This window comes from Stegostoma tigrinum, chromosome 23, assembly GCF_030684315.1.
Source record: "Stegostoma tigrinum isolate sSteTig4 chromosome 23, sSteTig4.hap1, whole genome shotgun sequence".
NCBI classification, from domain to species: domain Eukaryota; kingdom Metazoa; phylum Chordata; class Chondrichthyes; order Orectolobiformes; family Stegostomatidae; genus Stegostoma; species Stegostoma tigrinum.
In genome coordinates this window covers 33713253-33740521 of record NC_081376.1, presented here as the reverse complement: position 1 = coordinate 33740521, position 27269 = coordinate 33713253, and the positions used below count along the sequence as shown (strand labels likewise).

General features: G+C 41.3%; 1 protein-coding gene across 2 annotated transcripts in view; it reads left to right on the top strand.

The window, feature by feature from the left end:
* The window catches only part of rhot2 (ras homolog family member T2), a 39437-nt gene extending 12384 nt beyond the window's left edge, over positions 1–27053 (top strand). For both annotated transcript variants that reach the window (XM_048552294.2, XM_048552295.2), the window contains 14 exons: positions 3594–3646; positions 4105–4213; positions 5542–5643; positions 6917–7015; positions 14271–14379; positions 15251–15371; positions 15931–16015; positions 16101–16246; positions 17280–17380; positions 18216–18346; positions 19004–19084; positions 19470–19592; positions 20932–21134; positions 22482–27053. In XM_048552294.2, coding sequence (XP_048408251.1) covers positions 3594–3646; positions 4105–4213; positions 5542–5643; positions 6917–7015; positions 14271–14379; positions 15251–15371; positions 15931–16015; positions 16101–16246; positions 17280–17380; positions 18216–18346; positions 19004–19084; positions 19470–19592; positions 20932–21134; positions 22482–22599 — 1581 coding nt within the window. In that variant the 3' untranslated portion in view covers positions 22600–27053. The remainder of the gene's footprint in view (positions 1–3593; positions 3647–4104; positions 4214–5541; positions 5644–6916; positions 7016–14270; positions 14380–15250; positions 15372–15930; positions 16016–16100; positions 16247–17279; positions 17381–18215; positions 18347–19003; positions 19085–19469; positions 19593–20931; positions 21135–22481) is intronic.
* The last annotated feature ends 216 nt before the right edge of the window (positions 27054–27269 follow it).

Genomic DNA, 27269 nt, shown 5'->3' with positions numbered 1-27269 from the left:
GCAGACAATTTGGGTACCCCAAGAAAGATGCAGCACTGATGTGCAGCGTGCTAGAAATGTTGAATTAGGGGAGGTGATCATGCAGTTGGTAATACCACTGGACAAATAATCCAAAGTCCCAGTATAATATTCTAGGGATAAGTTTGAATCCATTGCAGATGGTGAAACTAAAATTCAGTCATTAAAAAATTGTCCATAAAATTTGGCAAGTGGCAACCGTGTAACCATTGTCAATTGTCATAAAGCACTTAGCTGGTTCACTAATGTCCTCTTGCTAAAGACGTTTGTTATCCTTACCTGGTCTGGAATACATGTGACACCAGATACACAGTAATGTTGTTGTTGACACTTAACTAGCTTATAAAATGATCCGAGCAAACCATTGAGTTCAAGGGCAATAAATACTGGCCCAGCCATTTTCCGCAAACAAATGAAGAGAAACAGTATTAAAAAAATTGTTATGAGCAGAGAGTTGAGGTGCTGGGACTATTTCCAGAAAGGAGAGTAGAATTACACAGGCCACTCTCAGGATAGCAGTCTGTTATTAGGAGGGTAGTTAATATCTAATCAACCTGTTCAGAGTTGTTACTTAGTACTAGAACAGGCGGGAATTGAACATTGACCTACTGGCCCAGAGATAGGGGCACTGTCGCTGGTCCTGAGAGGATCAGTGCTGGAACCACAAGTGTGCACAGTCTAAATAAATGATGTGGGGACCAATTGTAAACACTTCCAAATGTTTAAGGGCTCTTGAGCAATGAGTAGCTTTTGTAGCTCTATCCCTAGGCCAGAAGGTGAGAGTTTACTTCCATCTCCTACAGAGGTATATTTTAAAGTATCTGAACAGGATGATTAAAAAAAATTATTTCTCAATTTGTTGATGAGATTGAACTATGTTTGAGCAGTGATCTCATTGAAATTCACAAAATTCTTAACAGGCCATGACAGGATAAATGTAGGTAATATCTTTCCCCAAATGGTGAATCTAGAATGAGGGATATAGTTCCACAGTAAGGGGTATGCACTTCAGACTGAGATGAGGAGAAACTCCTCAGAATGTAGTGAATCTTCGGAATTCTGTCCTCCCAGAGGTGTGTGGAACCTCGGTCATTGAGCAGGTTCAGAACAAAAATTTGATAGATATCTGGATACTGGGTGTGGGGATAGTGTGCGAAGTTGGTGTTGAGGTAGATAATCAACCATCATCTAATTGTGTACAGTCTTGATGGGCTTAACAGATTACTCCTGCTTCTGTGTCCCTACAAGAAGAAGGCAATTTGACCCACAGCGTGTCTTGAAAGAACATACCCTCATTCGCCCTTCTAATTCCACCCCACCACACTCCTCCTCCTCCTCCTCCTCCTCCACCCCCGCCCCTTAATTCCCTTTTGGGAGTTAAGTTTGGATTTATTTCCGTTATCCATTCACCTTCGTGGCCATCGTAATTCACCCTGTTTTTAAAAACACCTGTCAACTGGTGAAATGATGTCATTCTGTCCTTGCCGAAATGCAGTTTCCTGCTGACACTACTCTAATAATCAAATGCATTTGTAAAATTGGAGAGCTACCATGGAGACCTGAAACTGCCTGGTGCAAGTCTGTTTGTCTGTTGCTTGTCAGAACTGGAGAGGATTCTTCTGTTAAATGTTGCCTTAACAATTGTGGCTATGAGGCAGACTTGTATCTGATAAATAGGATATGTGTCTCATCCAGCTGATATATAATGTTGATGTGCTCGCTTGCTATCTTCAGAGCATGTGTTGGGAATCTGTATGCAGTGGTATCTAGGTCATCCATTCCAGAGGTCTATTTTAGATTGTAATCTAAACCTACAAGACTGACAAACTTCATATCGCTTTCCCTGTGCGTCACACCACAGAAACCACTTGTATACGATTATTTGACAAAGTTAATATGGCAGTCAGGATTTCAGTCCAGTTTGACTAAAATGATTGAAAATTTTTAGTTTCTATTTTAATTTTTGTGCATTGTCACCAATCCAAATCCCTGGTTCAAGATCACCCTAAATCAGCTTCACAGTATATCAGAAAACGGGATTCTTTCACAGGTGGCTGACTGTTGAACAGCTGCCTGATAGTAGTTTATGCTGTGTGACTGGGATTGATTGCACAGATCAAGCTTGTTTTAGATCAGGACTTTGCTTTACAGGAACATTACACCTTTAGCCAATAGGATACTGTCCAGTAAAAACATTGTATGTGCTAAATGTTCACTAATCTTTCATGCCATGTTAGATTGTCAGTTCTGGTTTATTTCTTGGCACTTGTGCCTTCTGAGTGAGAAATCTGAGAGTTTGGGTTTCAGTCCTGTGCAGCACAGAGTGGGTGCTGCCCTGCAAATGAAATTCAAACTGACAACCCTCATGGGTGGATGTCAAAAATCAGATGACCACTGTTTAGAAAGAGGACAGCTTTAACTGGTGTTCTGGCTATACCTTATCTATCTAACAACATAGCTAAAACTGTTGTCTGGTTATTTTGTTAAAAATCACACGACACCAGGTTATAGTCCAACAGGTTTATTTGAAATCACCAACTTGTGGAGCGCTGCACCTTCTTCAGGTGAATTGAGACAAAGCTTGTGGTTTCAAATGTGCCTGTTGGTCTGTAACCTGGTATTGTGTGACTTTTGACCTTGTCCACCCCAGCCCAACACTAGCACCTCCACATCATCGTCATTTTGTTGTTTGTGGGAACTTGCTATGTACAAATTAGCTGCCACATGTCCTAAATTGCAACAATGACCACAGTTCAAAGGTACTTTATTGGCTGTAAGTCACTTGGGACATCTGAAGTTGTGAAAAGCAATATAGAAATGCAAGTTTGGTATCTTAATTATTACTGGATTAGCCAAGGTGTCATGTTCACATTCTACCCTGGCAAATTGAGTTGAATCAATCTGATAATTTGTCAGTTGACAGCAGAAACAAAACGTGAGTCGCTCTGGCATGTGGTTTCACCGGAAGTCCAGATCAACAAGGTTGACAGGCTCCCTTCCTCAAAGGGCAGTGGTGAACCAGTCAGATTTTTAATTGGTTATTCGGGCTTTAGTAATAAAACATTTTTGTTGAGTTTACAACTTGCCTCGGTAGGATTTGAACTCAACACCTCAGTTACTACCCCTGACTGGACAAGAATATGTACACAAACATTACGATCCCAACCTTGGGTACATCCATATTGAATGGAAGTGGAGAGTTTAATTTCTAGATTTTGCAGTTATTTCAGTAGTTTAAATTATTTATGATATTCCATGAATAGTTGGGACTTCATGTACTTTCCCAATTAAATTCTTATTACATTATAATTAATTATATTTTAAGAAAATGGGAAATACATTTTATGAATAAGATAAAGTAAATTGGATTCCCAGTGCTAAAGTAAAATTTATTCCAACTGGTTCGGAGTTTATTGAAGGTTAGTAACTGGTGAAGCAAGCATCAGGATGTGTTGGAATAAACTAGTTAAAATATACTCACTTTTTATAGGAGTGAATCCAGATTTCCCCAACTCAGTTGCTTAGTTATACTCAAGGTGGAAATGTCAAACTCTTCTCTTACTATTGTTTTCCAGATCCAAAGTAAATGGATTCCATTGGTAAATGGAAGCACTGAACAGGGCAACAGGTAAGTCGGCATTTTCTGGAGCTGACTGCAGGGACTCTGGGAAGTGGCAGTTTCAGTCTGTGTTTCCCATTGCACAAATTAATAGTGGTATTATTTGGAATAGGGAAGGCCATTCTGATCCTTGGAAATACAGTGCCATTCTGGAAGTCTCTCCGTTAAACCCCTCCCTCAGTCTTTTCTCCACCTTAATACCCACTTATTTCTCCTCTTTAATACTTGTCTTTAACACCTAGTAATATTGTCTGACTGAACTGATTTTTGTTTTTTGATTTTTCTCCTCAAAGTACCTTGGGATTCTTAAACTGTACTACATGTGCTTTATGTGTGTAAATGACATGCCTGAAATTTCTCAGAGAGTGAAGCTTTCTGGTGCGGCTGTTCAGCCATGATATGTTTCTATCATTTATTTACTCTTTCAAACCAGCTATTTTGTTTGATTTCTTATGTGTTTCTCCCAGAATTCCAGTAATCTTGGTAGGTAACAAATCAGACCTACAAGGAACCAGTTCCATGGAAACAATTCTACCTATCATGAACCAGTTCATGGAAATTGAAACCTGTGTGGAGGTGAGACCCACAATGTGAAATTTAATGATTTTACTGATTAAAGTTTTGGGAACTAACCAGACGGTTGTCCAAGTAAAATAACATTAAAAGCATTCTTGGATTTAGGCAACGATAAATGTAAGAAATAGGACTATGAGAGGACCATTCGGCCGCTTGTTCAGTAACATCCTGGTTAACTTGATTGATTGGGCCTCACTGAATTTAATTTGCTAGGACACTGGTGCCAATGTGGTTCAAGTGAAGGGTATTTTAAAGGTACCTATCTCCTGCCTTTCCCCCAGTAATAGTGGCGGTGTCTCATGAATTGGCACTCATTTCTTTTACACCATTGTTTGAGTTATGAGTTTAATTTCCTGATCTTATTCAACCTCAGCAAATTTGTTCACAGTTCAGGTAGTAATTCAAAGATTATTGTTCTCTATTTTAGTTTAGTCCTTTGCTTTTAATGTTCACTTTGCAGAAGAGCCTCTTTCTTAGTCCTTCCTGTTGTTGGTGGTCCCCATGTGAGTTATGATAACTATTTGCTTCCTTTGCTATTCCAATGTCTTCTCCAATGCAGAGAGGATTTCCTTAACCCTAGTGTTGTGCAGGCAGCATAACTTTCAGGGCTTGATTTTAGCTGCAGAGAACAGTGACTGTCCCTCTTAACCATACTATCACCAACTACTATAACACTTCAACCCAACTTGAATGGCCCTGTAAACCTCAATAGTGTGGTCAGTTTATTCATCCTCCGTGGAATACACTGACTAGGCAGGTTGCAGGTTACATCCCATCCCATATTGCCCTGTGGAACTTGTCTTACAACTTGTTCAGTTTACTTCAAGAGAATTTAAGAATTGATCACGTTGCGTGTAGATCCAGATCAGACAAGGATAGCATGTTGCTTTCTTTAAAAAACACTGTTTTCCTGGCTTAAAGAAGTGTCTTTTGGTAACAAATCCTGGACAATTTGGTTTTCACTGCTTGGTAAATGCAGAAACAGACTGAAAGTCGTTTGGCGGAAGGTTTCAGAGAATTTAAATCTTCAGGTGTATTGAGATTCACTTTCTCACCCAGGAGAAATCAGTAAATGATTCCTAGTAACCAGTCAGGTCCATGCCATCATAGGGCGGTAGAACAGGGTTTCTCATTTAGTTTGTGAACTATATTGAGCTTCAATCTCAAATGATCTGTAATGTGATTCACCCCAGTTAACTTGCCATATTTATGCCTAGTTAATGGGCATCGGTGGAAGATGGTAGAAATCTGACTTTCCTTCTTGATAGTATTTATCTGATCCCCTGCCTCCTGTTGTTTCACATATTATGCTGTTTTGTATCTTTCAGTGTTCTGCTAAGAATCTAAAGAATATTTCAGAGCTGTTTTTCTATGCACAGAAGGCTGTCCTTCACCCAACTGCACCCCTATATAACCCAGAAGATAAACAGGTAACGTACAAGGCAATCTCACTTTAGTTTGGACAGAGTTTTATGCCTTTTGAGCCTTGCTCAGAAATAAAACTTTGTACTCTGTCACTTCGGTCGGTAGTTGTCCCAACGTGATTTTGTGTTATCAAAGAAATGCAATTTGAGGCTATTAAAGGTGTTGTCATTTTGAGTGAGGTGTTAAGCCAAAACCCTGACTGCCCCCAAGGGTGGTTTTTAACGATCCCATAGCACCATACAAAGAGCAGAAGGGTTCCCTTGGTGTCCTGGCCATATCCATTCCTCAGCCAATACCTAAAACCAGAAGTTGCTGGAAAGTCTCAGCAGGTATGGCAGCATCTGTGAAGAAAAATCAGACACGTTTTGGATTTAGTGACTCTTCCTCACAACTGGATCTTTCAGTTTTTACCTAAAAATGTCATCATTGTCATATTGTTGTCTCCCGGGACTTTGCTGTCTATAAATTGACTTTCAAGTTCCTAATTGTAACAGTGACCATGCTTCATTAGCATAAAATGCCCCGTGGACATTAAAGATTAAAGGTCATTAAATCTAAGTGTGCACCCAAAAGGAGGGAGAGTGGGAAAACCGGAAGCCTTGCATGTTACAAAGGCTGTGTGCTTAACTCCCAGTGTGGCAATTTAAGAATTTAAATTCAGGTTTTGTTCTTAAAAAAAAAAATGAAATTAGAAAGCTGATATGGATATAAGTGGCTCTGAAGCTGTCTACTTGCTCTAGAAACTCTGAGTAGTTCACTGATGTCCTTCAGGGAAGAAAACATCATGCCTCTACCCTGTGTGACTCCGGTCCCTCACCGGTATTGCAGTTTACTCCTTTTGTCCCTTGGAATAGTCTAGTACGCCCCTTGACTGTATGAAACTGCAACAACAAATGCAATGGGTCAAGAAAAAGACCCATTACCACCACCACTTCAGGATAACTAGGGATTGGCAAGAAGTACCAGTGCCACCTACATGCTGAGATTTGTTTTTTAATAAATTTTTTAACGCAAATTATTGTCGAAGTAATTAATCTCTGTCAGAAAGCACCTAAAAGTGGGAAGGAAAAGCACATTAATTCATCTGAAGGGAACCACAGGTACATGAAAGGCTGTGTTGTTGATTTTTTTCAAAAATTAAACTTCTCAAGGTCTAATTACTTAGCACATCTCCAGCCAATGCCTTTTCAGCCTTTACAATACTGTTTTCAGACTGCACATGACATCAGTGAGATTGCCCATTTGTGCCTGGCTAATGAAGTTTTGTGTGTGTTTCAGCTGAAACCATCATGTGTTCAAGCCCTTACTCGGATCTTCAACATTTCTGATCAGGACAATGATGGAATTCTCAATGATACAGAGATGAACTTCTTTCAGGTAATTTCAATGTGCAATGTATTGGATTACCATAATGTACTTAGTGCTGCTTGCATCACAATCAATAGCAGAAAAGGGCTTCTGTCCTGTTGAAATTTGTCTCACTATCATTAATATTTTATGTTTTTTCCTTACTGTTTATTCCAGATTATATCACTCTTTAGTTAAAGATCTTTTGCTCTGTTTGGTTATAACTTTGCTTTGGTCCCTTTTAATCTGCTGTTGATCGTGTGTATGCCATTGAATATTTTGAGACTCAGCAAAGTTCCCCTTACATGGAAACAGTCTGGTTGGCATTTCCAGCCTCTGCCAGCATTTGTCCTTCAGGGAGCACATCCTGTCACCGGTAGATGATAGAATCAAATCCTGCCAAGGTGGAGGGTGCGGTTTGAATTCGATAAGAAATGTCTGAAATTGAGAATCTACTGATGACTATGAAACCATAGTTGCTTGTCAGAAAAACTCATCTCGTTCATAGTCCTTCAGGAAAGGAAATCTAACATCCCCACCTGGTCTGGCCTACCTGACTCCAGACCCATAGAAATGTGGTTGACTCTCAGTTGCCCTCTGAAATGGCCTGACAAGCCACTCAGATGTATCACTTACTACAGAGCCTCCACAAAGGAATGAAACTGGATGGACCATCTAGCATTGATCAAGGCTCGAAAAGACCAGCAGCAGAATCAGCCTTGTCAACCCTGCAAAATCCTCCTTATTGATATCTAGAGTTAGCGTCAAAAGTGGGAGAGCTGTCTCACAGACTAGTCAAGTAACAGCCTATCATAGTCATACTCATGGAATTATACCCTCCAGACAACGTCCTAAACACCACCATCACTATCTCTAAATATGTCCTGTCCCACAGGCAGGTCATATGCAGGTGGTAGCACAGTGGTATACATTCGGGAGGGAGTTACCTGGGAGTCGTCAATGTTGATTCTGGACCTGGTGAAGTCTCATGGCTTCAGGTTAAACATAGGCAAGGAACCCTCCTGCTGATTACCATGTACTGTCCTCCCTTGGCTGATGAACAACTCTGAGGAAGCAGCAAGGATGGCAACGGTGCGAAATATATTCTGGGTGGGGATTTCAGTGCCCGCCACCAGAAGTGGCTTGGCAGCAGCGCTGCTGAGCGAGCTGGTTGGGACCAGAAGGACATAGCTGATAGACTGGGTCTGCAGCAGGTGGTGAGGGGATCAACGAGGGAAAAATGTACTTGTTCTTATCCTTACTGATCTGCTGGCTGCAGATGCATTTGTCTATGACAAGTATCAGTAAGAGTGACCATCACATGGTCCTTGTGCAGGCCAAACCCTGCCTTCACATTAAGAATAACCTCCATTATATTGTGTGGTGCTGTCACTGGACAGATTTTAAACAGATCTAGCGACTCAGACTGGACATCCGTGTGATGTTGCAGCCATCAACATCAGCAGAATTACAGTCCACAATCTGCAACTTCATGGCCCAGCATATCCCCAATCAACCATTACTAACGAGTCAGACCATCAACCCTGTTTGAATGGAGAGTGCAGGAGGACACGCCAGGAGCAGCTCCAGGTAATATCTAAAAATGAGATGTCAACCAGGCAAACAGCAAAAGCAGAAAGTGATAGGGAGACCTGAACAATCCCACAACTAACAGGTCAGATCTAAGCTCTGCAGTCTTGCTACATCCAGTTGTGAAAAGTGGTGGGCAATTAAACAACTCCCTGGGAGAAGGAGGCTCCACAAACAGCCCCATCCTCAATGATAGAAGAGCCCATCACATCAGTGCAAAAGGCAAGGCTGAAGCTTTCGCAGTAATCTTCAGCCAGAAGTGCTGAATGGATGATCCATCTTGGCCTCCTTCAGTGGTCCTCAGCATTACAGATACCAGTTTTCAGCTAATTCTATTCACACCACGTAATATCAAGAAATGGTTGGAGGCACTGGCTAGTCTAAAGGCTATGGGCCCTGTCAGCATTCCAGCAGTGGTATAGAAGACTTGTGCTGACAACATTCCGGTAATGGGCTTGTGCTCCAGAACTTGCTGCTCCCCTACCCAACCTCTTCAAGTGCCAGTAACACTGGCACCTACTCAACAATGTGGAAAATTGCATAGGCACGTCCTGCACACAAAAAGCAGGACAAATCTAACCAAGCCAATTATCTCTCCATCAGTCTCCTCTCGATCATCAGTAAAGTGATGGAAGGTGTCAACAGTGTTATCAAGCAGTACCTGCTCACCAGTAGCTGTCAGTGATGCCCAGTTTGGGTTCTGCCAGCTCCACTCAGCTTCTGAGCTTATTACAGCCTTGGTTCAAACACGGACAAAAGAGGTGAGGTGAGAGTGATAGCCCTTGACACCAAGGCCACAATCAACTGAGCGTGGAATTGAGGAGCCCTTGCAAAACTGGAATCAATGGGTACCGAGACCAGCTCCACTAGTTGGAATCATACCTAACATAGGAATATGGTTGTGCTTGTTGGGAGTCAGTCATATCTCAGCTCCAGGTTATCTCTGCAAGAGTTCATAGAATCCCTAGAGTGTGGAAACGGGCCCTCGGCCCAATAAATCCACACTGACCCTCTGAAGAGCATTCCACCAGACCTGTCCCCCTACCCTTTCTCTGTAACCCTGCATTTTCCATGGCTAACACACCTAAACTACACATCCCTGAACACTATGGGCAATTTAGCATGGCCAATCCACCCAACCTGCACGCCTTCGGACTGTGGGAGGAAACTAGAACACCCAACAGAAACCCACACAGATGTGGGGACAGTGTGCAAACTCCACACAGACAGTTGCCCGGTGGTGGAATTGAACCCGGGTCCCTGGTGCTGTGAAACAGCAGTGCTACCACTGAGCCACCATGAGTTCCTCAGGGTACTGTCCTAGACCCAACCAACTTAAGCTGTTTCATCAATGACTTTTCTTCCATCATAAGGTCAAAAACTATGATATTCACTGATTGCACAATATTCAGCTCCATTCAGGACTCGGATACTGAAGCAGGCCACATTCAAATGCAACAAGATCTGAACAATATCCACGCTTGGGCTGATGAGTGGCAAGTAGCATTCAAACCATACAATTGCCAGGCAATGAGTATCTCCAAAATGAGACAATCTAACCACTGCCCCTTGATATTCAATGATGTTGCTATCATTGAAATCCCTGCCTCCATCCTTGGGTTACCATTGACTGGTGGTGAGTAACTCACCACCTGACTAGAATCTACAGGGCACAAGTCAGGAGTGTGATGCTAAACTCCCCATTTGCCTGGATGGGTTCAGCTCCAACAACACTCAAAAAGCTTGACAGTGTCCAGGACAAAGCAGACCTCTTGATTGGCACCACATCCCCAAACATCTACTCTCTCCACCATCAACGCTCAGTAGCAGTAATGTGCCCTATCTTAAAGATGTACTGCAGTCATTCATCCAAGATTCTTTGATAGCACCTTGCAAACCGTGACCACGTCCATCGAGAAGGTCAGGAGTTGCAGATACATGAGAACGCCATCACTTGCAAGTTCCGCTCCAAGCCACTTACTATCCTGACTTGGAAGTACATTGTTGTCCCTTCACAGTTGCTGGGTCAAAATCCTGGAATTCCCTCCCTAATGGCATTATAGATCAACCCACAGCAGGTGGACTGCATCAGTTCAAGAAGGTAACTCACCACCACCTTCTCAAGGGCAACTAGAGCCAGGCAATAAATGCTGGCCCAGCCAGCGACGCCCATGTCCATGAATGAATGAAAAAGAAAATTCTAGTCTGATTTACTCCAGTCACTTCCCATATCCCGTCAACCACTTGTTCATCCATTTCTCCAATCTAGCAAACTGACAGTTTCAGCCACTACTTGGTCCAGTCTGATCCCTGTTTACTACCTCCCTTTTCCCCAACTGATCACTGAGGAAGTGCCTCAGGTGGGGCCTGTACTTGGCAAATTCGTCCTCTCCTAAGTGGTTACCACTCAGCAAGGTTGTTCCACTAAAAACAGGAAAAAGAATCTGTGAGGATTTGCTTCTTCAGTCACAAGCTGTATCTTAGCTACATCCACCGCTGATAGGTTCTTTTGTGAACATGCCAGCAGCAAACACGGGAGACAGCTTACCTGTAATTGGAGAATCAGCTGGGAAGGTGAGTTGCTGCAAAAAGTGAGTCACCAGGATTGTTGTCGGCGAGCTGAGATCTGGGGTAGGGAAACATCTACACTGGATCCAGGTCTAGGTCTAGGGAAGAGAGTGGCTCCGTTAACCCGGGCCCAGGCCTGGGAGTGGTCGGGAGGAGTGTATTGAGCTGAGACTCTGGGTACGCGAAATACTGCAGGTGGAAAGGGAAAAGTGAAAGTTGTTGAAGAAAGTAGGAGGTTGCATAAGTAGGGAGAGAAAGAAATTGGCTGCAAAGTTGGATCTGTAATGAAAGGAAAGAAGCAGTTGTAGTTGAAGAGAGAAAGCTAAAAAGGACTCCAAGGTGGGCAGAAAGGAGAGGAGCTACTGCGAGAGGAGGTGGAAAGGAAAGAAACAGGCTGCAATTGTGGCTGGGGTCGATGATGGAGTCTACAGAGAGAGCAGTTTAAAACATGTCAACAAATGAATCTTCAACTAACATGGAGGCAGCAAAACTTGAAAAATCATCGAGGTAATAAATTTCTTGAAAATGAATGTGGAATTTTTAGCTGCAAGCTACATACATTGATGGAGCTGCTTTATGTGACAGCATAGTGGATGTCACTGCATTGAACACTATCAGTACTTTAAATTTAAACCTGGGATTGAGATTTGAAAATCAGTGAATAAAATAGCAATTGTCTGGTTAAATGTTCCTTTGTTGAGTAACAGCAATGGAAAAATAGAGCTGTGACTTCAACACTCTGTGAAAGGTGTTTTTGGGATGATGCTTTTTTTGTAATAAGTCGTCCCTCAGTTATTTTGAGGATCTGTGATGATACTATGGCTTTAAGAGGTGTATTTTGTCCTAGTTTTAATTTATGAAAGGTAAAAACAGAGGTGTGGAGGAGCTCAAGGCCAACAAAGTAAACAGCTTGTGAATCTGTAGGTTTTTAAAAAGCTAGAACAATAGAAGCAGCCTGAATGAGTGGGGTCAAGCACCCACAAATCCAGATTTTTAGTTTTAGCTTTCAGCAGTTGTTGTGTCTTGAAGCTGGATGTGGAAGCTCTTATTCCTGTCTCTGTTACAGCTAAAAACTAGGGCTGTCTTCCTGCCGTTAGAATTGCATGTGAGATAATCTATTTTACTAAATTTGCCTTTATCAAAGGTGTGTTTTTAAAATGCTGCTATACTGGAACAGTTAATTAACAGTAGTTAATATGTTGTTTTGATAGATATTTCGATAGAATTACAGTTAAGCCAATTCTTTTATCTTTTTTTTTCAGTATCTTAACTGTAGTGTGTTTTTCTTAAAGTCAAGTAATTTGACCAATTGAATTGTATCTGGAATGTAATACCCTAGACTGAAATAAGACAGCTTAAACCTTAACTGTTTCTTATTAATATATTTTGAGAGGTTTTGGTCTGGTAAATAACAGATCAAAAAACTACTTCTGTCTCTCTTGTGCCAGTCGAAATACTGTGGTGTCAAGGAAACCATACTCTCCTTGTCTGTGAGAGATAATGGAAACTGCAGATGCTGGAGATTCCAAGATAATAAAATGTGAGGCTGGATGAACACAGCAGGCCAAGCAGCATCTCAGGAGCACAAAAGCTGACGTTTCGGGCCAGACCCTTCATCAGAGCATCCTTGTCTGTGGTTGATTTCGGTTTATGGAAGGGTTGATAGATTAAAACTGCTGCGGTGTTCTTCTAATTCTACCTCCGTGTCAGTCCAAAACATCCGTGGTCAACTCAACTACAGAAGGTATTGTTAGTTTGTGACAGCATTGTTGTAAAAATGAGTGCTGCAGCGTTCCATTCTACAGGACCCAAAGATCATTGAGAAAACACTTGTCAGAAGCTGTCAGTGATTAAAAGTGATGGTGGTGGTGATCCATATCAGAAGCTCTGAAGAAGAAAGAGCACCAGTGCTCAGGGTTTCTGTCCCTGGTCCTGGTCTGCTACCCCTTTCTCACAGACTCAATTCACCTGCCTCCCCTATCTACCTCAGTCATGAACCCTGCAATTAAATTCTGCAGCCCTTCAATCCTGTATGAAATGCTTTCTCTCTGGATATGGAGCTTTATGCATGATAATGTTTTCTACAAATTACTTTTAAAATTTTTGCAATTTTTTAATCAGATTTTTACTGTGCAGCAGCTCTTCCAGACTACCACTTCAAAATAACATGCAAAAGATCCAGAAAGATGATGAGAATATTGTTTTAAAGAGGTCTGTTATGAACTACTAAAGTCCAAAAGGGTGCTGGAAGTAGGTTCAGTAGTGACTTGGAAATTTGTTGTGTTCGTTTCCTTTGAAAGTTGTTGGGATAAAACCAGGGTGTGTGGGACTCATTCAACAAATAACTTTTTCCAGGAACCTGCACGGGCATAATAGATTTGCCACCTTTTGTCTTGTAAAGCTCCAAGACAGGGCATTTGCCAGCCTGCAATTCACTAAGTGCCATTCTCCCGCCTTCTCCCTGAAACCCCTGCACACTGTTTATTTTCTAATTCTCTTTTGAATGCTTCAGTCGAACCTGCCTCCACCATACTATTATGAACTGCATTAGGACCTTAACCACTTGCTGCATGAAAATGGTTTTCTTCTATCACTCTTGCTACCTATGCCAATTCAAATCTGTGCCTTTTCATTCTCAATCCTTTCACAAGGAGGAACAGTTTCTCTCTATCTATTCTGTCCAGATTTTGATAGGCCAACTTAAAAATGGAGTCACTTGATTAAATTGGGTCCAAGTTTGAAGTTTTGTTTGAGGGATTTGTTTGGGTGAGAATGTGCCCAATGGTTGTATTGGTACCTGAAGCACTCTGAGTTTGGAGGTAGGTGATGTAGGTTATCTGGAACTTCATGCCTATTAATTGTAGATTGAGTCGCTAGAGTAGAGGTTGAAGCTGACACTGAGGAGGAACTCCAATATGTGCAATAGAGAATGGGCAAGCAACTGTAGGAATCCCACTAGGTGTAATGGGGACTGGTTTAGTTATTGTATTCTGTAAGAAAGTCTCAATCTTAAATGCATGCAGACCACAAACTAAGGGCAAGCATCCTGCACAAATGTGCATAAGTTCAGAAGCTAATCAGCAGTCTCAGTTTTGACCTCACTCTACTTTTTGATTACTTCTTTCAGAAATACTGTTTCAGGAATCCCTTATCACCTCAAGCTTTAGAAGATGTTAAAACTGTGGTCTGGAAAAACATGCCCGATGGAATCTTGGATGATGGGCTGACGTTAAGTGGTACGTTGTGTACAGTTGAAACGTAGCACAAATGTAACAGTGTTCCTTCTTTCGATGTTAACTTTCTCTCTCAAAGGGGCATGGCTTCCCCTCTCCCCAGTTCTGGAATATTTACTATGCTCAGTTTGCTTTGAGTTGGACCTGAACTGTACCTGATCCCTGATAGAGTCAAATGAAACTCCACCCCTCAGAATAGACTACCAGCTGAGAATTCTCTTCTGATTCTCCTTTGATTCAGACCTGACATGGTCAAGGTTTACCAGGTTATGGAGACTATTAACTGGATTGAAGTTGATTAGATTGGCACAGACTTGATGGGTGTCTGTTCAGTCTTCAAAGTAAACTTCTACAATTATTTGATTTACTGATCCAATACTGAATAATATATTCGTGCAACTCAGGGACAAGTCATAGAACGGCCATTATCTCATTATCTTATAACCGTATTGAACTTCCAGACTTTGTGCAAATTAACTGATAAAGACACTGTTTGGTCTGCCTCTCTGAAATTCAGTGCACTTCACAGCAATCTCTCCTCTTTCCCCCAATCTATTTTGTTCCCCTTCCCAACTGCTCACTCAGGGCAGTATGTTTGTGCTGAATTGCTTGAAGGATCCCTCAACATTCTGTGACCTGGTCAATTTGTGTCTGACTATCAGTGTGCACAGACGAGAGGGTCTGGATCTCTCTTCATGGCTTCCTGTGTTATTGGACGTAAGTATCGTCTGAGTACATGGTTCTGAGACTTTACAATTGGTAAATTTGGTGGTAATGCTTTCTGATTTTAAAAGTGCAGAGAGCTGTCAGTTTGAAATACTGCCCATGTCTTAGGAAGTCTGCTCTGTGTGTGCCTCTCATTTCTCCCCTCCAGGTTTCCTGTTCTTGAACATGTTGTTTATCCAGCGAGGAAGACATGAAACTACCTGGACTGTTCTACGCAAGTTTGGCTACGACGATAACTTGGAACTGACGGACGACTATCTGCATCCTCAGTAAGTATCAATAAAAATACCTGCCAACCGAGTAAGGAATGGTACTATCACGCTTCTGGGAATGCTGCTCTTCAAATTCAGAACAGGGTACAATAGCAGATGTTACGGACAGACTGGCAATTCGAACAATTAATGTCACAAACTGAGAAGTTAACAAGATGATATCTGATCCCCACAAGGTGCTGTTGATAATTCCATAAAGATGCATAAAGTACTTGAGATGTAAGGGCAGTGTGATTTTCTCTCGGTGGTTGTTTCTTCTATATTCTATGAAACTGAGTCCACAACATAGAAGAGCCATTGACTCTGAAACTTGTTTTTAGCTGGCTAAATGGCCCAGTGAGTAAATGGAATTGTTGAAACCTTGATCAAATTGTTTGCTGATTTAATAGACATCAGTTCCAACAATACAGCTGTGTGTAGAGGATACTTCTGGCCCCATCCACAGGCTTGATTTTAGACCATGCGGTATGTTGACCTTTAACCCAACAATGGCTGTTATTGCTATAGTGATTTTTGCAGGAACCTATAATTCACGAGCTGCATGTCTCCTTTGCAGGTTGCGAGTTCCTTACCACTGTACAACTGAGTTGAATTACTGCACCTACATGTTCCTGCAACAAATCTTTGAGAAATATGATGCAGTAAGTCGCTTCTCTTTTAATCCTGCAACAAGGTTTAGAGAGAGTGGCACATCTCCTGTCTCACCTGTGATTGTATTATACACAGGATAATGATGGCGTTCTCTCTCCAGTTGAACTGAAGAACTTATTTAGTGTGTTTCCCTACTTCCCCTGGGGCCCCGAAGTCTTTAATACAGTGTGCACAGACGAGAGGGGCTGGATCTCTCTTCATGGCTACCTGTGTTATTGGACGTAAGTATCGTCTGTAACTCTGTCTGTTTGCCAATGCTCTTAACAGTCTTGAGGTCGTTCTTACCTCCCATCCCTGCAAAAGTGTACAGTCTTTGCAACTGACTGCCTCAGAAGTTTAAATAAATCGAGCAAAGCTAAAGAGTTCAAATACCAGGAGTGACATGTAAAATAAAAGCTTGTGTCCATTTCACCCTAGAATATAGTGCAGCAGGCAGTTTATCCAAGGGAGATTGCTGAAGTTGACGGTGTTAGCCATAACCCAGTGTTTAACCCTCTCTCCAAAGTCAGAAGATGGTGAGTTACCACAGGTTTCAGTGCAAAATCATGGCTGACACTCCATTGCAGTACTAAGGGAGTTTCCAGATGAGACTCTAAACCAGGGCCCTAACAGTCTCAACAGTGTGTGAAATAGTTTCATGGCATGTGATGAAGAGCAGGTGGAATTATCCCTGGTATTAAGCCAATACTTATTGTTCAACCAATATCACTAAAACAGGTAACTTGTTTGTTTCTTTCTTTATTGTTTGGGGGAACTTTCTGTACACAAAATGGCTGATCTGTTTCCTATAGTATAAAAGTGATGATAATTCAACAATACTTAACTGTGAAGAACTTTGGGGTGTTTCCAGTTTATCTGACTGCAGAAATGAAAAAATCTCTCTTTGCAGATAGGTTCCAGAGACATTAAGGCTGCACTTTCTAGGAAGAAAATAGTTTATGAATTTGATGATAGCCATGTAGGTTTTTTTTCAATTTTATGGAACTGGGGTAGGGTTGTAGGATCCTCTGTCACTACTTCTACTCCACCCCTAAACAGTTAGACCTATTACCCAGTCACTGCATCTTACTATTCCCTCTCTCCTCCACCCCATTCAAATCCTTTGGTTTTAAATTAAGTATTTCTTGGATTGCAAGAGATTTAAATCAGCTTCCTCTGATCGCAGGCTGTTTTAACGGCTAATGTTTATCTCTTGGCCTAGGCTCCATATTAGGTGAGAAGCAGCTCATTTGCCTTTCGTCTCTTCCCTGCTAGGTTCACAGCTTACTTGGATGTCCATCGGTGTATGGAATATTTGGGATATCTGGGATATACCACCATCATGGAGCAAGAATCCCAAACTGCAGCCATCATGGGTAGGCAGCAGCATCTGGCAGAGTGGAAGAGTAACCTACAGCATCAGATGGTGTTCATTGTATAGGGATCTCAAGGAGACCTGATATGGGGTGGAAATCAGAGTAGAACTCAGCTGTACAATTGCTGAGAGTAACTCTGGGCTGTATAAAGATCAAATGGGTCTCTGTACTATATCTGAATGTTGAGGTAAAATAAAGGTGTGATCTAATTGAGATATTTAAAAATGATTAATAAGACTAATAAGGTAGATAGAGAGAAATCATTTCCTTTCATCCAGTGTTTAAAACATGAGACAAAACCTTAATATATAGCAAGATTGTTCAGAGATAATGAATCTTCACAAATGGAGTGGAAACTGGACCTCATTCCTTCTGTATTTCTCTTCCTCCTCATCCCCAAACCCCAGAAAACAAATTGTTGAGGTTGAAGAGTAAATTAACAATTTAAAACATTGAGATTTTGTGAGGGTTTAATAAGGGTTTCAGTTCTACAGCAATCATTGGAGGCAAGGTGTAGATCAGCAGTGATCTGACTGAACAATGAAACAGGCTGATGGGGTTGAACATTTCCTCCCATTTCTGCATGAGGACTCTGCTCTGATGCACTCTACAGCATTGCCCACTGAAATTAATTGGTTTGCATCAGGAATGGCCACTGGGCAGGACCTGAGAGACTAATTTCTGTCACACTCGTCTCTTCAGGAATGGAATAAATGGCACTTGCTGCCTTATGCTCCGACATAATATCCAAGCTTAATGTTGCTGGAGCAACCGTATGGATTTGGCTGCCTGCATTGCATCAATTGGTTAAAGTTTTTGATGTTAAATGTTTCAGTGACTCGGAGTAAGAAGCTGGATCTGGAAAAAGGACAGACTCAGAGGAATGTGTTTCTGTGTAAAGTAATCGGACCAAAGGGCACTGGGAAAACCGCATTTCTGCAGGCCTTTTTAGGGCGGAGCTTGAAGGTATGTTTAATAATCCTTACTCTTCCAATTCCACTGAGGAATATTTGCACAGAATCTGCCTCTTCTGTACGCCTCTTATCATTACCTTCGAATTTCTCCATTGCCTTTCTCCTCCATGTCCGAGCAATCTCCAGCTACAACTTTCTGAGAAATGATTCTGGCCTTGTGAGTATCCTGGTTTGAATCACTTTATCATTGACAGCCTAAACTCTGAAACTCCTTCCTTAAACTGTCAGTATTTAAGAAGCTCCTTAAAATGTATAGTTTTGGTTACTCTTTTTTTTCTCCTCTTTAAAATCTCCTTATGTGTCTTGCTGTCAAGTTTTTGTTTGATAATGCTCCTATGTTTGTTACTTCGTTAAATGTTATATAAATGAAGGTACAAATCACTTGTTCCTTCGTGAACACTGGATTGGAATCCTGGAATTTTCTACCAAACATCATCCAGAAGTGTGGTTTGCAATGGTTCAAGAAGCTCTATTGGGGCAGTTGGAATGGACATTAAATACAGCTTTGTCAGTGTTGCGCACGTATTAAGACCGAAAAGTAAAGACACATAATGCATACTGCCATGCCAAACCAATCAGAAGTTCATACTGTAAAATAAGCTCAGAATCTTGATACTTCTTTACAAGGTTACTATCCTTTTTGTTTCAGATGCAGAATGAGATGGGCAGAGATGTTTCTGATTTCACAATCAACACCGTGCAAATCAACAGTCAGGACAAGTATCTAATAGTGAGCCCTGGGGTCTTAGAATTGCAGGCAATGGAAGATACATAACAACACAACAATACATTCCTTCCAGCACAATTACTGCCCTTAATGCCATCACTGAAACACTTGCGGTGTTAGTATGTTACTGCAGTAGGATGCTTTCTCAAACAGTGGTATTGGGTATGTTGTGAGGGAGGTGTGTACTCACCTGACATGCCTTTGTGTTTTTTGTGTATGTACTCTCTCAGTATGTGTCAGCATGTACCCTCAAAATGTGTGCATGTGTGTCTTTCCCTGTCTCTTCGTGACTTTACGTATGTCTGTCCCATCTGTTTCTTGTTTTGACTGTCTGTATGTTTACACCTGGTAATCAATGATGTGCTGATTGTGTGTCTCTTTGTCCTAGCTGCATGAGGTGGATGTTGATACTGAGTTCCTGAAAGCCTCCTGTGCTGCCTGTGACGTTGCCTGTTTGATGTATGATATTACCGATGCCAAATCTTTCAACTACTGTGCCAGTATTTACAAGGTGAGCTGCTGTCTGATACAAATAACAGACCAGACCTGGAAATAGATTGAGTAAGTAATTAGTCTCTTCCCACATTGTACGCTGTAGGAGGTTGGTCTTCATGGACCTAAGAATAAAGAATGAAAATCTTGGATTTGTAATGCATGTTATTATTGCTGTCAAGAGATCAAAGCATTAAACCATGTTCCTGAAAGCCTTTTTGATTAGACACAAAAGCACTCAATACACCATTTCAAACAAGAATAAAGTAGTTCTCCCTGGTGTCATGGGCTGAAAGTTATCTCTCAAAGCTGTTTTTAAGTAGCTATGTGCTCATTATCATGTTATCATAAGAGCTTGCTGTGTACAAACTAACTACCAATTTTTTCTGCTGTAATTGATTCCATTTCAAAAGGGTACTTAATTGCCTGTAAGTACTTTGGGACATCCTTATGCTGTTCAGGGTAGGATAGAAATGACAGTTACTTCTTTACCTTTGATGTTTAGAGGAAATATTCAGATAAGTGTCCACCACTTATGTTGACAATGTGTGAACATGGACTGTTAAAAAGACATTAAATAATTGATTGAGTAAGGATTGCGCTTTAGTCTGCTTGTTCTGGGTGTTGGGGGTGGGAGGAGAATATTAAGTTGCTGATGTTTAGTACTTCTGCTGATGGTTCACCCTTTCCATTAACTTCCAAGAGAAAGAAAAGTTCAAGCAGGATGTGTAACTGGAAACCCCCATTTGGAATTATCCATTCCACATACTGGGTGAAGTGAAAATTTTTAAAATAAAAGGGTTAATTATCTGGCAAGACAAATATTTATTGCTTATCCCAAATTGCTGTTGCGCTGGTGGGGAGTTGCCACCATGAATCGCCACAGACTGTGAGACGAAGGTGCATCCATAGCACCAAATGGTGGGCATTCTAAGGCTTTTGTCTTGGCACCAATATGTGAGCACTTATAGATTCAAATCAAGATAATGTGTGACTTGAAGTGGGGCTGGTATATGCTTGTGTTTGCCCCCCTTCTGGGTTTAGAAAGAGCTGTCACTGGTGTCCTGGTGAGTTGCTGTTTATCTAAATAATATCTGCAGCTGCTGTGCGTCAGTGATGGAAGGCATGAATATTTCAGTGGTTAGTGGCCTGCTGATCAAGTGGGCTGCTTTGCCTTGGATGGTTTCTAGCCTTTTGAGCACTTTTGGAACTGCATTAGCCCAGACAGTTGGAGAGTATTCTATCACATTTTTGATTTGTTCTTTGTAGATGATGCATAGTCTCTGGGAGTTTGGAATTGCTGAAAAATTCTCAGCCTCTAACCTGCTGTTATACCCCGAGTATTTATGTCTCCGTAGGAGCATTACATGGAAAGCAGAATCCCCTGCATCTTTGTGGCATCAAAGGCTGATCTACCAGAACAAAAGCAGGAACATGGGATCACGCCTGAAGAATTCTGCTACAAACACAGACTCCCGGCCCCGTTTCATTTCAGCTGCAACAGCGACGAAGCAACAACCTCTCATATCTACTCGAGGCTTGCACTTGCTGCAGCATTCCCGTGAGCATTCTGGAATATTCCTGGTTTGAACAGATAATTGTTGCAAGGAATGAGCACACTTTTCGCCTCACTTGGTGTTGTGGTAACTGATTTCCCTCTGAGGTAAAGTCAGTTGTCATTAGATTGATTGGCAAGTAACATGAGGGCAGCATTGTGGCACAGTGATAGTACCACTGCCTCACAGCACCAGGGATCCAGGTTGGATTCCAGCCTTGGGTAACTGTCTGTGCGGAGTATGCATGTTCTCCCTGAGTCTACATGAGTTTTCTGTTTATGGTCCTTCCACTCAAGAGTCTAAAGATGTGCAAGTTATATAGATTGTCCATGCTAAATTGCCCATAGTGCTCAGGGATGTGCAAGTTAGGTAGAGTAGTGATGGTGTGGGTGGGTCTGAGTGGGACACTCTTTGAAGGGATGGTGCAGACTTGATGAGCTGAATGGCCTCCTACTGTAGGGAATCTGTCAATTGGAAGGGGATAGTGTTCCAGGTGCAGTTAGGTTTCAGAGATGGGTGGGAAGGGATTAGAGGAGTGGAGAGGAAGATTGAATATTGTTATTTGAATATGTGGTAGAACTGATTAATTGGAGCATTCTGGGCCCATTTAAAAATATTTGCCTCTTGTACGAGGGCATCTCCTTCACCAGAAATAGCTCCAGCTCTGCCTGGAAGTGATTCCGTGTCCAGCCTGTTTCAGAGATTGACTGTTCTCTGACAAAAAGATAGTCCAACTTTGAGTTGACCTTAACTAACTTGACCCTGGTCATCATTAACCCATTTACTTGGAAGAAACTGTCAACTCGAGTGCAATCCCTTTTCTCCTTCATTTTTTTTAAGCCTCACGTTTGCAGTGTCACTTTGGAATGTGGAACTCACTGGGCCCCTGAATTCCAACGTGTTCGCCAGTAACTGGGATCCAGTCAGGTTTCTGTTAACATTGGTGTGGCGATGTCAGGACTGAGTGAGGCATACATACTGCAGTCTGCTGTTGGCCATTTGGCAGCTGTAGTGGAAATACTGAACCTATCTGCTCTGTGACTTGCAATAGTTCTGCTTTAAAGTGGGCTGTTGAGAGGAGATATGCAGGAGTCATAGTTGTAGCAAGTTCTCCCAGAGGCCAGTCTTTCTGTGGGTTGGGCAAGATATCATCTCATCTCTGTTGAGCACAGTCCTAGGAAACTTGCATTTGCATTGATGATTTTCACGTGATGATCATATCTGTTTGCACATCCATAGATGCTGTAACCTTGGTCCCTTTACGTAGCTACAACTATGGCCTATAGCTTATTCCTTGTTCTCCTAACTGACCACTCTTGCTCTCTCTTTCTTTCTCTGTCTCTCTCTTGCAGTGACCTGAATGACACAGAGCTCAGCATCACGTCCTTCTGGCTACGTATCACGTTTGGAGCCACTATCATTGCGTTCTTGGGACTCGGCATCTATAAAGCACTTGCCAGGCAGAAATAACAGAAGACAGTGGGTCAGCATGACGAGGACAGTGTCCTGAACAGGGATAGGGGAACATGCACTGATCTACCATCCTGTAGGATTTTATTACAGCTATCTTTGGGATTTGGGTAGGGATGTAGGGAGAGACGCCATCGGCTGTAATGGTGGGAGAACTGAACAAACACCTGGTGTCTGTGTATTTTGACAAGACATGTAGGAATAGGGTTTCCTGTCTTTACTGTTGAGAATATCTGCTGGAAGAGACACCTGACCAGTCTGAGCTGTGGAAAGGTATCTTTACTCACTCCCTATTTGGCAGGTAATGTCAGTGTGTTTAGCTCTGCACTTTCCCCTTCCAGTGTTTATTCAACACGTCCTGTTCTTTTGGGGCTTATTTCCCCTGACCTACTAAACAAACTGTCATATCCACCAGAAGATCCCTGGTGAGACTGCCAGTGGCACATTTTTCTGGTGATCTATTTTAATGTGAGATTCAGAATGTGTTTCTTGAATGTAAAGTAAAACACCTTTGTTGCGTGGAATTTTCTAAAAGCTATTGGCTGAATGAAAACAAGAGTATGTTGGTGAGATCTGATGGACTGATTTTTCTCAATATTTTTATACCAGAATTTGTAATTCAGGTGTATTGATGTATTTTTTCATTTTAAGGAAAAAAAAACACAAGGGTGTTTCATCGTACTTTTTGATACTGTTGGTGCAAAGGTCATAAACTTATGTTGTTTGCAGGTTTTGGCTCAGCAGAGTAATGGAAATCTGGATCCTATGAAGGCCTGTGCTTTGTCAATGCTGTTTAACTGGTGCTTGTGTCTGTGTAGAGAAAATACCTGTATACCAACAACCAAACCATTTCTGAAGTGGCACCAAAATCTCTTTTAAAATTTTGATTCTCAATCTTTGTGTGAAATTTATCTCTGGATAAGTAGGCAAAGATTATAAGACAAACCCAATCATCAGGAAAATTATGCACTAACTGTATCAATGCCTGCAGGGTACAACACACAAGAGTAACTACATTTCAAAAACATAATTTATTGAGTATGATCTTCCTTGAAATATCCTGAGAATGCAACTGTGTCTTTAATCACTTGTTTCCAATAGTAATCAGTGGCCTTTTCTGCACTTTCTACCTATTTACATGTTTCTTGCTGTTGACTTTTTTCCATGTTCTGTACTTGCTGTGGTGTGATCGTCAAATGTAATTCATGTTCTGAGGGACATTGTTTGGAACAGGAGGAGGCCATTCATGCCCTCTAGCCTGTTCTACAATTCAGTCAGATTATTGCTGATCTGCATCTCAATCTCATCCACCTACCTTTGCTCCAAAGTCAATTAGTCGTTAGTTTTCTCATTATATCACTTTTATACAGATGACTTTTCATATGTCCTTATTACTGGTCGCAGGCCTGTCTGATCACCTTTTGAGATTCATTGTTACTAGATCATACTGTAGTGAGAGTTAGTGATGGAGTTCCTGTTGTTTAAATTTTCTCAAAAGCAGTGTCCCATTTTTAACTGTTGTGTGTACAATTTTAATTAAAAGTGTACCAAATAGTCAAAGAATGATGTACAGAGAGAATACTTCTGGGACTCAGCTCACTTCTATCCATCGTCTACTCCCCACCTTCCTGCCCCTTTAAGAGGCAGAGGCAGCTCTGTGATGCCTAACCTTGTGAAATGTTGAATGTTGGACCTTATAAAATGAGGTAAACAAATGCTGATGAATGAGGCATACTGCTATTTCAGGTGTTTGCTATCAGTATGTGAGAATCAGGAGCTAGAGCAGATAATTCAGCCAATTGAGCCTCCTGAACTATTGAGTGATCATGTCTGATACTTTACCTCAGTGCTATGTTGGCTTTCTTTCCCCAGCTTTCTTGATTCCCTTTATCAGCCTCAATCTTGAAATATGGTCATCAACAGAGCATCCTCTGGGCTAGAGAATTCTATAGAATCGTAGCTCTTTGAGTAAAGAAATTTATCCTCATCTCAGCCCTAAATGGCCAACCTCTTATTCTGAGACTGATCTTTATTTCTACATACTCTTAGTGTCTTCCAGGTCAAGCCCTCTACCGTGCAACCAATGTGCCTTAACCTCAACATAGGAAAAGCAACCTTTCATATTTCCTTTTTATAGAGCAATATCTGTCAATCAGTCACTGTCTTCATTAAGAACAGCCCTGATATTTGATTAAAAGTGACCTTTCCTTTTTGTCATGAGAAATGATGAGCAGTCTGGTAGATATATACATCTTGTTGTTGCTATGGTGCTATGACACATACCTGGGGCTGGTGGGACTTGAACTCAGACATTCTACCCAGACATACAGGCACTACTACTGTGCCACAAGACCCTTAATCAATTCCTATATATTAGCATGTTTAACATGAAGTATGCCAACCTCTAAGTTCACTTGCAACATCAGAAATAACTTGGGACATTGCAGTAAGATTCCAGTGCTGTACTCTAGAATGGCTTTGTGAAAAGCATCAAAATGTTATTATATTGACATCATCCAAATATGGTTCATGTAAAGCATAAACACCGACATAAAACCAGTTTGGCTGAATGATTGATCTCACTATGTCTAAGGGGTGTTTTCAGCCTGAATTTCTGAGTTGGGAAGAAATTAAATTGAGTCTGTGGGTTTTAAAGCAAGGCAGGATTGGTGATGCTGAGGAGAAGCTATCACTTTGCTTTGTTTAAACAGAATACACTCTGACTTTGTGATCTGGTTGGGTACTGAAGATCAGTTGAATTCCCTTGCAGACTTCAAATAGGGAAATCGCTCAGAACTATACCTGAATACCAAAATACTCTTGGGTTGTTAGAGTCCTCATTTATATTCCAATGACTTTTATGTGTCAGTTTTGAAAAGGGATTGTGTTTGCTGGACAAGGTTAGATTTGGGCAGTATCCTCTGAGAACTGATCGAAGATGTCCAAGTTCTCACTAGTGTTGCACTTTTTTAATCTTAATTTTCTTAAAAGCACTGCTGCAAAAGTGGAATGATGCAACACAGAAAGAAGGCATTTAGCCCATTGTGCTTGTTCTTAGGGCTACCCTCCAACCCCGTTATTGCTTCCTCATAGCCCTGCAATTTCTTTTTCTTTGTGAAATTCTGCATATTTTCTGCTTCTTCCTCCTGCTTTATTTTTGCCACTTTTTTGTTTTCATTGCATCCAAAGAATCCACTAATCTGGTAGGTGGCTTCCAAACTCCAGTGCTGTTCCAATTCATTTGGCTGGAATTGTAGAATCACTCCTTCATAACTGCCATTGTACATTGCCAAACTTGAGATTAACAACACAGGCATGGACTCATTCTTGTATTACTCAGTCTTTTAGACCCTTTATTTGTGTGTCTGGTTCGCTATCTACATAGGGAAAAATGGAGAGCAAAATGCACTTTGCTGTGCAATTGTAAAGGACTGTGGCTTGATTGCAGTGTCAGTTGGTGTTTCCCTGAATCCCCAACTGTAGATGTGTGCCTACAGCTGTAGAATTATCCAGTGAGTGTCTGATCTAAGAAACGGTCACTCCAATAACCAAACCATCCCTTGCCTGTCTTCCAGTCATTCAACTCGGTTGTGAACTTACTGCTCCTATACAATAAATTAAGCCTTTGATCCTGTCCAATTCATGTGAAATATAAGTTTTCATGTGAACTTGATGTATTGATGTGTAAATATTGTTTTCTATCTTGATCTTGTAGTCACAATTACTTGACTCATCACTGAATGGTTGTGACCAGTATCAGCTTCCGAGGAGATTTTGTTGCTGTCTCTTTCACTTGAAACCACCCTATGTTTTCCAATTGAACTTGGTTTCTGTTTGCCCTTTCTCTTCTTGTGGCAAATGGTTGCTGGGTGCTAGTTGTCTGATTGTATTTTGGCCAAATGATCTTTAGTCACGTGAGAGTTGGTAGATTATTTGGCTCCAGTGGGAAAGCAGGTAAGAACTGTCCTTATTCATTATTACTGGAGTCCTTTCCCCTAACTAACTTACTGTCTGACCTGTCAGGACAATGTTGTTCCCTAGTTGCTTCTCTCGATTTAAATCAATTACCTCACATGGGCCCAGGGATTGAACCTGGCATTGTCCCAATCTATCTCACTCAACCAAAACACCAAGCTATTAGAGTTCAGTTTTTCTGATGTGTGATTGTAATCATCCATTGCTTAGTTTGTATTACAGTTCTCAGCTTGCAAAGTAGGAAGACAGAACAGAGCAGTATTTAAAAGGCCATGGACAGTGAAATGATCGTATCTGCACATTGGTGAGCTTGGTAACTGTGGAACTGGAATTTACTTTACTCCTGTTTGATTACAGATTGTTGGGAGTAAAATTCTGTGTCAATAAATAGGAAATGTTATTTCTTTGTGATTTTTAAATGACAGATTTTCTGTACCTGTCCTTTCATGAAAAGATAAATATATTTTCAGATTTTGAAATTCTTATATTGTCGGCCTGTGTTTCTACATGGGTATTTAGAATAGTGCAAATAAATTTTCAGCTCTGGATGCTTTAATGCAACGTTATAAGCCATGTGAGCTACTGACCATGTCAACAAATCGGGAATCAAGATGTGGTGGTTTGCATTTCTGATCAGTAAGTAATGAATCACAACAGACACCATTGTGGGGCCAACAATCTCAGTCATCATTCAC